Source organism: Haemaphysalis longicornis, unplaced genomic scaffold (genome assembly GCF_048455015.1).
Source record: "Haemaphysalis longicornis isolate Haplotype H1 unplaced genomic scaffold, Haemaphysalis longicornis Haplotype H1 scaffold_4, whole genome shotgun sequence".
Classification (NCBI taxonomy): Eukaryota; Metazoa; Arthropoda; class Arachnida; order Ixodida; family Ixodidae; genus Haemaphysalis; species Haemaphysalis longicornis.
Window position 1 is genome coordinate 33,609,880 of NW_027526361.1, and position 12,263 is coordinate 33,622,142.

The 12,263-nt window shown below is 44.9% G+C and overlaps 1 protein-coding gene across 1 annotated transcript in view; it reads right to left on the reverse strand.

Annotated features, from left to right (window-relative positions):
• The window catches only part of LOC144178487 (glycine receptor subunit alphaZ1-like), a 197,109-nt gene that overhangs the window by 37,248 nt on the left and 147,598 nt on the right, over positions 1-12,263 (reverse strand). Inside the window, exon 5 of the mRNA XM_077706386.1 lies at positions 5,143-5,225. Within this exon, the coding sequence (XP_077562512.1) occupies positions 5,143-5,225 (83 nt within the window). The remainder of the gene's footprint in view (positions 1-5,142; positions 5,226-12,263) is intronic.

Here is a 12,263-nt window from a genome sequence, read left to right on the forward strand (position 1 = left end):
AATGTTTGCAAGCTTTCGAAGCGTCATTCCTATGTTTTGTGATGAGTGGGGGGAGTCAACTACTGCTGGAGGTTAAAATTTCAGGTGAATAGGAGGAGTTAGGAGGGACGCGGGTTTCAAATTCAAAACTAGTGGGTTAATTCACCCTTTGGGGAAATTTCCGAGGGCGTATTTTTTCCGTATTTTCTGGCGTTATACGAAGCGCTTGGAATATTCGTACTTCACCCGGAAAGAACCGTAGCCGGCAGTTCAAATTTCGAGGCAACGCGGGGCATGTTGAGAGCGGTGGGCGGGTAGAGCTTTGGAGTTTCACAAAAAAAAAAAAAACACAACAAATGTGAGTTCTCCAGTGCATTATACGCTGGTGTCCAGTGCCCCGCGTAAATAAATGCCACGCAAGGTTCAAGTTGGGATAAAATATGAAACATGTCTGGAAGTTAACGCCCTGTTTCTGCGCCATCCATTTTCTCTGAGGTAAATTAAAAACGTGTTCATTCTGTGCTTGCAGCATTTTCGAACAGGCATGAACTGGAGCACACATTCTCCGGAATAAACTGCTCAACTGGCGTGCTATTGTAGGTAAGGCGAATTAATTTTCGAAAGCACCGACAGCAGGACGTTAGTTCTGGTAATACCTGTACACTTTTGTAAAATTTCGCCTCCCTCTCCATCATTTGCTAGTACATGTACTTTTAGTAGATGTATGTTAGTACTGTTAGTAGAGTGCACTTTTAATCGTAGTATGAATATGTTTAAGAAAATTATCGTATGCATTGAACTGCTAACACACTTATTGAGCCATGCCTTAGTAATAGCCGTCAGCATGTCAACTTCGCAGTTATTCGTCGGCATTAAAAGTGTTCTTGGTGTGCCCTAAGGCGATATTCTGGGTCATTTTTTTTTCTAAACAAGTACACAATGACGCCGCTCGAGTAGGCTTTTGTGCAAAATTTGTCGCCTGTGCAGATGGAAATTGGGTTATTTATAGTGGCAGATAACTGAGACATGTTCTTACATATCAGAATAGATATTCTGCGCAAACTATCAGAGTAGTCTTCATTCCGAAGAAAACAAAAGCAATAATTTTTCATGAAAAAAGCAAAAATTTAGTTGTAGTCTTCCATGTTTCCTTAATGATCGCGCTATTTAAATGTTGAAATGCAGAGACATTGAGGCTTATGGAATCGGAATGCATGCCTTGGGATTTGCACACAAGCAGCTGCAAGGTACGGCATGCCGTAGGCTTCCTGTACACTAACCGCGAAGTTTTCCTTTAAAAGCGAGACTCCTATCTTATCTTTATTTATTTCACTCATGCGTTAACTACTGTTTTCTTGTTCGGGGCGCAGTTACGCCTACAAGTAAAAAAGATATCAGGATTTTGAAAAATTCCAATTATTTCACTTCTTCAGGTAGACTCTTCTAGAAAGAAGTTACTAAAAATTCCTTCTCCGATCTTGTACTGCAAACATTCTCGTCTAAAACAAGATGAAGGTAAACCCCATGCGGTCAAACGGCTGCTGGGATGAGTCATTTCCTGTTGCTCGCCGAAAACGTGTTTACCTGGTTTACATGTTGGCTGATTTTTTTTTCTTTTTGGTGTTCCATTTGTTTTTTCCTCCTGTTTTGTTTTTCTCTTGCTTCGACGAACATGTATACGCTGTCATGTTTTTCTCTTTCCCCCCATTTGTGCAATCTTCTTGTTATTGCTGTTGTCATGTTTATGTAATCTTCTTGTTCTTGCTGTTGTCGTAATTATGTAGTCTTGTTATTGTTGTCAAATTAGTTATCATGATAGTTAGTTATCATGCCCTTTAGTTATCATAACCATCGCAAGCCCTCGTTTCTGCCCTCCCTCCCTTATGTAATGCAGAATACAGGGCCTTTAAGGGTAAGTAAATGATGATGAAATGTTGATGAAATTCAAACTCAAACTCAAATAAAAAGGCATCTAAACACTTCTTAAGAGTTGTCAACGTGAAAACATTTACGGCCATTTCATTGCCACTCAGGGCTCCTTTGGGTGTTGCTGCGGAGTAGGTCTGCTTTCGAGATTTTCGATTAAATTGGTGCGAAGCACGCCCGACAAGCCGCGGCGCAACCGGATTTCGCAGTTCTCGACAGAACGCATCGCAGCCAGTGGCATCGCCTAACAGCGCGGCCCTTTCCTTGTGTTTTATTACCGCAAAGTACGCGCGATGCGACGCCTCGCATTCGCGTCGGTTTAGGAGCTGTGTTGTCACAGACACCGATCGCCGGCTTTTTTTTTTTTTTGGCTAATGGGCTATTTTCTGCTCTCGCGTTTAATAATTTCGTATGTTGTGGGGAAAACTGAAATGGTTGACGGGAAAATTTTTTTCGCAGTGCTTGAGGTTACCAAAATGCCATTTCCACATTCCTCACATTCTCTCTTCATCACATTTTTCCCTCTCCGGCCGCGTGCCCTCTTCCTCCCCCTCTCAGTTTTCCTTCACTTCCTTAGCTCCCCTTTTCACATCTCCCCACTCTCCGGTGATGTCACGTGACTGGCACTGCTCTGGTTAAATGTGAGAGATCAAATCAGCCGCAAACAAAGGCCTCGTAAAACTTGTTTGGGGTAGTTTTTATCGTCAATTTTTTAATTGGTATTGCTATCGCTAATACGGGCGGTTCCCATCCCGCTACGAGCAACAGTGAGCCAACTTCGATGCATTAGCGCGCGGGTATTCATTTCACAAGGATAGCATACCGGGCTTGAAAAATTTACCGTTTTACCCACTTCATGCTCGCCTCCAGAGGGAAATATAATCTGCTCTTCCCTCGTCGCCGGTCTCTCTGCATTATAATCGGTTGCCTACAGCAGATTTTATGCACGCTATTATAACGGGGTTTTTGGTTGTTTGAATAGCATGAAGCAACGGCTGGGGCCAGCCGGTGATGGTAACGAAGATGCGAGCAGCAAAACTCAGCGGTTTATTGCATGATGGGAACAAAGAGCGCCTGCTTGGAACACGCGCTGTTTTGAAGACGCATAAGATCTGCAAAGAAAAGAGCGCGGGTTCGAGGTTACGTCAAGCGCGAGGCAGCGCGTAATGACGTGAGCATAAATCAAGCTGCCCTCTTCGAAGAACGGCGACGAAAGCGGTTTGAGAAGGATCAGTTGCAGTATGTTCGTTTTCCGACTATTGGGAATGTTGGAACATGTATTTAAAATTGTTCATCTCTGAGTTGGGCGTTGGCCATGTGGTTCCGAGGTGGAGTGAATTCGGTGAGTAGCAGATTCTTGAGTGTTCACCGCCATCATTAAGGAAAAGGTCCCCTTTTTTCTTAGTTGGCACCTATCACCCCCGACGTCTATTCTACGAGTCCTGCAGAAAAAGACGCTAACAAGGCGTCGAAATTGATGTAGCAATAAATTACAAAAAAAAATGGTGCGTATACGCACACACCTCTTAACAAATAATGTTACAGCGGTGCTGGTCGTTATTTGTTGGCAGAACAGCCACAACATTTCAGGGGAGAAATCTTATAAGACAGAACGACCGCCACCCCACTCATCTGTAACGCGTGAATGATAGCATATATATAACCTCACAGGGGGCAGTGACCTCTTAAACCCTTTCCACAAGGGTAATATTGTCATGTCGGTCGCTCATCACTAGCGTGAATAGTATTGTGAGCAGGGCTTTGTGTGCAGGCACTATTATCCCCGATTTTTTTTTTTGTGTGTGTGGCTACACCTGCTATTGTCACATAACATTCCGGCCGAGATAGCATTGACAGCCTAAATGCAAAAAGTTGGTACACTTCTGCGCTTTGATGTGCGAGGAAATGGTGCAAGGTGCTACTACTCCTGATCCCACTCGTTGTGATGAAATATTACCGCTGCCCTTTGGAGTATACAGGAAACAACGACGTTGCAGGCCTTGTGCGCCCATAATGGCCTGAACAAGGAAGCTTCTTCTAACGCTGGTTAACTATCATGGAAGTGGCAATGCTGCGCCAACATTGCACGAGGTAGACCTATACCGTTTTTAAGAGGATAAAAAAAAAATGCTTCCCGTCGTGCATTCCCAAGCGTAATGCCACTGGTAGCGCGTGCGTTATTACAGCCATTTTGTTTTGTTTACTTGTTCTTCGTACATAGGAACATCTCAGACCTATTTAGGCCGGAGGTCCAGCATTTTATTTTCGAACAAATACACTTTAGCTTCCGTGCTTTCCTGGAGGATGTTATTTACCATCTTCATTTTCCCAGATTTTTGTTGTGTAGTAGCGTGCCAACTGGCGCGGCTGGCTAAACTTGTTAGCGTTGAGACGCCTCTCCCAACTAAGCGGTAGTTAATCAACAACAACAACAAAAAAAACTTATCGTCGAAGAAAGTTCTCCACATCCTCGGGCATCGATTTACATTTCTCACGTGGCGTTATTAGTGCTCCACTGAGGACTAAACCATGTCGCAGTCAAAGCCTCCTTTAAACTTGAATTCTAAGAATTGTTCCGCCAATGTACGCGCTCCTAAGTACAACGAGAGTATCAAATCTATGCAAATGCTATGCTAAAGCGCTAAAGCGGATCTGCTTGAAAACATTGTGGTAATAAGACCTTGCCGCACGCATAGCCATTCATCTTGCCTAATTTTTCTCAGAAGCTTACTGCCGCGCCTGCGTTTACTACGGCAGCATAATCCATGCTCCCTAGCGGTCGGTTTATTGTGCACGTCTAAAATTGCTGTGTAGGCCAAAGTGATGAAAGGGAGTGCCAAATAAAGAAGAGGCTCGCTTTTACCGCGAAAAAGGGTGAGGGGATTAGTATCCTACTCTCGCAAAACGTGAAAGTCTAACACAAATTCAAGAGGCAAAAATGCCAGGCACAAGCGGTGTCTTCGGGCTTTTGTCATTCTCAGCGGTTGCTACGAACTCATTTATTCAGCGTAGGTGTACGCTGTCCACGCTGTCTTCATATCTCGGACGCCCGTCGCCAACCAAACTTGTTGTGCAGTGCCTCGCACGTTTATCGCAAAACGGGTGGTCGGAAGACATTCGAGTCACGTTGCGTGTGGTCATCAAACGGGGCTTAATCAGGGACTGCAGTAAAACGAAGGACGGCTCGCCGAGCCTTGAATGTCAAAATGGCCGCAGCGGCTGAAAGCAAATACTCACACGAGGCGAGCTCGATGCTGCAGACCTGTCGGTCGAGGGGGTACCGCTCCATGTTCATCATACACGAAAATGTCAGCTTTAGCCTGGGCAGGGAAAAGAGAGAGAGGGAAGGGGTTACGAGCCCGTCAAAACTTTTACTACTGCTTTGGTGGGCGTTTACGTCGTGATTCTCAGGAAAGGAAACATTGGCTTAGCAGTGAAGTTAAATGACCAAGGGTGATGGCAGTGCGCTTAAAGACAAAGCGGCTTTGGCAGCATGGGTACGAAACACAAGCAAGGTAAAGGTCAAACGTGGTACGACACTTTTCATAGTTTTCTTTCGTCACGAGTACACCGCAGCGGTGACTCTACTGTACAGTCATTGAGAAATGAAATACGAACATGAAAATGTGAACCAAAACACGCAAAACTGAAAAATACTGTTTGTGCAGGTGAAGTAATGGTGCGCTATTGGTATATTTGGAAAGCCACATTTACCGACTTGGTTACTGTAATTAACACACGCGTCAATTTGACCCTCATGGAAAGAAAACACGCTATTTGTGTGTTCCGGTTCATATTTTCGTGATCGCGTTCATTCGTTCATGACTGCGCTCCCGTGGCTGTATTTTTATTACTGAAAACACAAGAAATTATAGAAGAGAATTATAGTAACCATCATATTTGCTAGCACAACAAGGAGAACAATACCAGCTTGTTGAAGTTCCATTGGGCGAAAACTATTAGCCTATAGTTCTTTTCCTAAACCGCGTGTAGCTCTGTCGATGACGCCTTGCTCTCAAGCCTAACGGGCTTTCTTAATTCACCATAACATCTTACGCGGGTCGGCTGAAAGAAAACGACAACGGGCGCTGGAGCCTCCTGCAAACATTTTCCGAACTGTGGTGCGCGGGTGGAACCGTCCACATCGTATATACCTTTGGCCCTGCTGCACGCTTCTTGTGAAGTAAACGTATATCTTTTGACGACTCTCTTCCTTCAGTTACATACAGCATAGGAAATAAGATTGCACCTGGCTTGCGCTCCTTCACAAGTTTATTTATTCTTGGACTGTTAATGAGTGCCGCCTTTTGGGTGTACGTGTGTGTGCGTTTCTTCACGGGTGATTATCTATGCTCGTGATTATCCATGCGCGTGTGTGTTCCTGCTACTTTTCGCGGGTGCGTACGTGTGCGGGCGTGCGTGTTGGTGTGGCTGCGTGTGTCATAAAAAGAGAAACATAACAAGAGAGAAATGTCCCGTACAGGCGGTGATTTCTTTTACCAGGAACGTTACTGCACCCCCTAATAATCTCCCGAGCTCCTGATTGGAGCTTATCTTACTTGCTCAATGGGCACCGGTCTAGACAAACTACGCTTCTGGCAATTATGGAAGATCCGTGAGAGATGGCTATCGACGCTGCCTCTGGGCCCTTGGTACAGCACGCGCGCCCGGGAGTTCCGCACTTTGCGTCTCTGTCGCCCTGAGAAGGCACCCGTGGTCACGGTTTCTCTGCTTCCCCCAAGATTACTGTGCCAGATTTCTTCTGGGTTTGCAAGCGAGTCTTGCAACGCATGCATAATCAGGGACGAAGCCACTTGGGGGCTCGGGCTGTCAGCCTCTCCTGTCGTCGTCGACGTATCTCGTATTATGTAGTCACGGTAATAAGACACCGGGAAACTCGTTTTCTAACGCTTCGCGCTACAGCGTAACGCGTATTAAATAACAAACCGGCACACTTGTTATTCAACGCCTCGCGCTAGGACGTCTCATCTCCGTCGTCGAAAACGGGTACCAAAAAACACACCGGGACACTCTTTTTACAATGCCTCGCTCTTGATCGCTTCGGGCTTCAAAAACATGAGACTTTTACAGCCGAGCTGTATACCTCTACCCCCCAACCGTTTCATTTCTGTTGGCGATTACACAAAGTTGTCAAGAATACACTTGTGCACTGCAAGTTTCGCCGCTCCCCAGGTTTCACGTTAGTGGAAATGGCCCGGGATTTGTTCTATGACCAACCCTCCACACAACGTACCGCTAGCCAGCATCAGTGTTTTCTGCGCCTGTTTTCATCATTGAAACTTAAGCTCACATAGCGATCTATGCGAAACACTGCCCAAGTCGTCGTGTCAGCTTTAAAATAAACATAAGTAGACGACACGCGCTTAAAGCAGGCAGCCCGCCAAGCAACCTCCCGGGCTCGTGTAGTTCGTGTCCGAGGAGACAAATATTTCCGTTGTCTGCTTCGCAGATCAAGATAAAGCTTAAAATCAACATGCTTTCCGCCTCCATACAAAGCCATACCTTTTCGACATAAGCGTTCAAAAAGAACTCTCAAAAATGTAAAGTTCTCCTAGAATAAATTTTACTTGTCGTGTAAAAAATTGAGAAAAACCACCGGAAGTCAAGCTGTTCCAGCAGTCAAATAGCTAGTGAGCACATGACAACGTTACGGAAATTTCAGAAACCTCCTAATATAAGGTGGGCAACTGGACGATTGAAGTTTTTTGGGAAGAACGACTGATTTCACGAGAGAATTGCTCGAGGCGGTGACATTACACACCATCCCTACCGGGTTCGTCTATTGTGTCCCCAATGTATTCTTGGCACAGATCTTGGAGTAAACGACCTAAAAGGAATCAGAGATCCCACGCAGAAGCTGAGAAAGGCTGTCCTCGCGGAGCGAATACCCTTGGTTCCCAGCGCCTTTTCGACACTTCTACAAAGCAGGAGGTGAAAAGGATCGAAGTGCATGAGTGCAGAGGCTGCCGACAGCCTCTTTTACCGTTCGGTGATCGAATGGAGATGCAGTGATAGTAACTTCCCTTATCTGTGTGGCTAGAATAACGGCCCTTCGTAGTGGAATAAAAGCGCATTTCTTAGCCGTTTGTGTAGATAGAACTAGTGCATGCACGCAAAAATATATGTTGCGTATGCAGCTCACCCTTTTAACAGGGAAAACGAGGTAACGGTGGCGGGTCGGCCTCTCGAGGATTCATTATTGAGGCACGGGGCATGGTTCCTCCATTGATACGCAGAATTCCCGTTTTAAGTGCGGTGCAGGGTGTCCCTATACAGGACATCCAAGCACTTGCAATTTTACATGCTAAGCAAAGCCGGCGTCGGTAGCGAACCCTCAGGGCTTTTTTGGCGTCACTTTATTGGCGTCACTTTAAGGAAGCCACATTCACAGAACTGGCTCCAATGGGAAGTGTGTTGCCTGCTAAAAAATGCTGCTAAGTAATGTTTGGATACAAATATCCACACAAAATGATTACTTCATGCGTGGTCGTTACGAGGTGTCTATTCTCCCGTAACATTTATTAAATTAATCCGGTTAAAAACGTCTTCAATGGAACCTTAAAAGCAAATAGGAAGTATCGCTCACCAGGATGTTTATCTCCTTCAGGCGCAACGTCCACATTTGTGGACACCAAGTTCACACCTCAGTGTCTAGAACATCAGTTTTAAATCTCGCGCGCAAACAGGGCTCCCAAAATCTCTACATGTTGTGGCCAGAACCCGCGGTGCCATTTGTTGCACTACTTCAAAATAAGATCATAAACCAAAGTAAAAAAATGCACGCATCGAATTTTTATGACGGGACACGCAAGTGACTCTTATTTTTGAGTCTTTTGCGTCATATCCCTCAAGCGGGCATGCAATTTCGCATTTGTCAGTAAAAGCTAAGATATCTATCATGCTATAGAATAAGATTTTGGCAATAGGCAACTATTTAAAATGACTGAAAGGCATAGCAAACATTTTGCGTCCACGACCGTGGACGTTGCGCCTCAGTGCCTCGTTTTTAAAGAGCTTCTATTTCCCTGTTTCTCGGTTCTGCCTGCAGCAAATGATGTTTAAGAGGATACGTTTTGTTTCCTGTACTTCGAGATCATGCATCGAAACGTCATGAAGTCGGTGATGCTACAGCATAAGAAGTCTTGATGAAAATAGTCAATGAAGATGTTTCAGGTGGCCACTTTGAGATGTTTCAGACGACGACTAGCCAGAGCAAATGATAATCACTGGCCAGAGCAAACGATCCTACCCAGTGCATACCGCTGCAGGAAAGAGGAATGCTCATTCAAGAGGCGCGTCCACTGCAGGAAGTGCGACATATTTTTTTGTTTGACGTCTCCGAGCAACTGCTTCTACTACTTAATTCTAAATAGACTTTTTCTTGTGAACTAGTGCCAAATTGACAACCTAAGTACTTTTCCTGCAATGATCGTTCGCGAGTTTCAGAAATTTGAGCGTCTGTTTTCTTCTTCGTCGGCTTTCACTCATATTAGTGCTTTCAGGTGCAATGTCCACAAATGTGGACGCTAAGAAACATTTTAACCAATAAACATTTCTTGCACTTCTTCTGGATTCGTTGTTTTAAGAGTCTCAGATATTCACAATATGAACGGAAAATACTTTTCACCCTGTCAGATTTAATTCGCGCCTGAAGGAGTTATTCATTAATTTCCGCGCAACAGCGCAATACGTTTTAAAGCGCCTACTTTGAAACACATTAGTATACACCATGTCTACCCGCTAAAGCCAACGTACAGCGGGCTTAACATTGTTATGCGCGGAAGTAATTCTTTCCGCCACACGTCGCAAGAGACGCTACGTTCATGCCGCTTCGCTTACACAGACGCGAATTCTAGAAGATTACTTTCAAAGAAGATGGCGCGGCAAAAAGCCGAAGCTTTTGCTCTAGTGCACCAAATGCAATCGCACTTAAAAAGTGGTGCTTCCTTCGCGCCCCTTTATCGCACAGACGCCCGTTATAATAGATTACTTCCAAAGGGAATACCGCGGCGAAAAGCCGCCGCTTTTTTTCCAGTGCCCCCAATGCAAAAGAAATAACATCGGAACCCATATTCATGAATGCTTGCATATTACGGATGCCGCACGGATAAAACCCGTGCACGAATGCAGGTGTTACCGTCGGATGAAAACGATGCTGACATGCACCTAGCAGTGACTTAAGTAGAACAGGCGCAGGTGTGTATTATGTACACGCCTCGCGTGTTGCGATCTCCATGCATCGGCGCACTTCTGAATCCCACTCAGAGCTGACCTTTTTGCAAGGACAAGGACGGCCACGTGGGCGACGTTTACGCGTATTCACTTCAAATCCACTCGCGCTGCGGCTAAAAACACGGCGAACTCTTGAAGCGTGCTTTGGCAATCCAAATTCGTTTCCTATAGCAACAATAAAACCATTCCTGTTTTTTTTTCTGGCTCCAGGGTGGCATGCACGATGTGAAGCAGAAATTAGTAAGGATATAAGGATAGTAATGATGTAAGAATTAGTAAGGATAGTAAGGATGCTCTCCTCCCTCTTTGGGGAATGCACTGGCGGTTCCATAATCACTGCAGTTCTGGCAGTTGGAAATTTTCTTACTCAAATATCAAGCGAAGTATTTGTATCGGATAGTCCTTATAAACACAAACACGCCTAACGTTTTAGATTCTCTTATGGCGATAGGCCTGGGTATCTCTAACCGACATATCTAGACTTGCAGGAGTTGTGCAGGGGGACTAAGAAGGCCCCGAACCACACTGAAGTAACAGCTCAAATCCTTCAAATCACAAACTGATTTTCACTGCTACGGGGTGAAGGCTAAAAAATCACACTTAAATCACCTTACTTGCACGCGCCTTTAGATTGAGGGTGGAAGAACGGACAGAAAAAAAATTGTATTGAAACTATTTCGCGTCCAGTAAATATAAAGACTTAGTTGAAAATGTAAACGCACGTATGTATGCGTCTGCTCAACTGTATGGATACACAGGTGAGCGTGCACACTCATGCCCAAACGGATGCTGGTTCAACGTGTAATTAAGAGCGTGGTTAATCATACCCTAAAATTGACGCTAATTTATCGCACTGCTTCGCAATGTTCTAATTCTTCTCTTAAACTCAGTGACCTTGCTGCTAGAAGGAAAATTGCGCGCTTATGCCTCTTTCACAAGATTAACTTTACTAACCCCATTCTAAAACAGGCTCTCATTGCTGCTCCATCCTACAACTCCGCACGAAACGATCACAGGTTCAAGGTAGGGGTTTCTAAGTGTCGCGCAAACCCCTACTTTCACTCGTTCATTCCCAAGACCTGCGACGACTGGAACCACCTCCCCGCCTCCATCGCCAGCATTCCGGATCCTACATCATTCAAAACGGCTGTAACTAATGTTGTATGATATGTTAACCACTCCTCTCTGTAACGCCTTCGGGCTTTGAGAGTATTTTAATAAATAAATAAATAAATAAATAAACAAATAAATAAATAAATAAATAAATAAATAAATAAATAAATAAATAAATAAATAAATAAATAAATAAATTGCCTATTAAAGGAGCCATGAAGAGAAAACAAAAGTTTGTTTTATTCAAAAGATTAGGTGTTTCACAATACCCCAAACACTTTACCGGAAGCAAATGATGCTTTATTCACTGAGAAATAAGGCAATTTAAGCCACAATTTTAAATCTCCAGGTAAATTGCACATTTCGTGACGTGAACAATGGCGTCATACGAGCCGGTCCATGAAACAGATACTTAGTATGTCGACTCCATATAGCACCCACTCGCTGGAGTCGGACAGGAACCGGAACTTGTGCCGATACCGAGACGGCGGCCATTTTAAAAATACTAGTAAAACCTAGTGCACCCGCAGCCCTAGTCATGGAATCGCCTGATCCGGAGAACAAAACTCTCACCGAGGAGCTCGGGCTTCCATTTAACAACCTCGCACCAATTGAACGCTCAATGCTTCTAAGTGCACGAGCGGCAGGAGTTCTGGATACGCGGATGGACCGGAAAGCGACCATTCCGCTATAGCCACAACAGACGAACGCCCAGCCGTCGGCACCGCTACCTCGTCAGCACCGTCGCGACGGACGAATACAGGCTGGTACGTATGTGCCGTATTTTTATTACGGTTAATAATAGTTCAATTTCAGTAGCAGTATCGCTTATGCCAGTTGGCCGGTGTCGTGTATGGAAAGCCGTTCGCGTGAGCTCTCTGCTCCGACCAGAAAGATACAAGCGTCAGTGCGCGGTGTGTACAGTATTTTTTTTTTTCCAAGCTCAGAGCGCTTTGACGAAGTCGGCGAAGAGCGCCAGCATATCCCAGGAG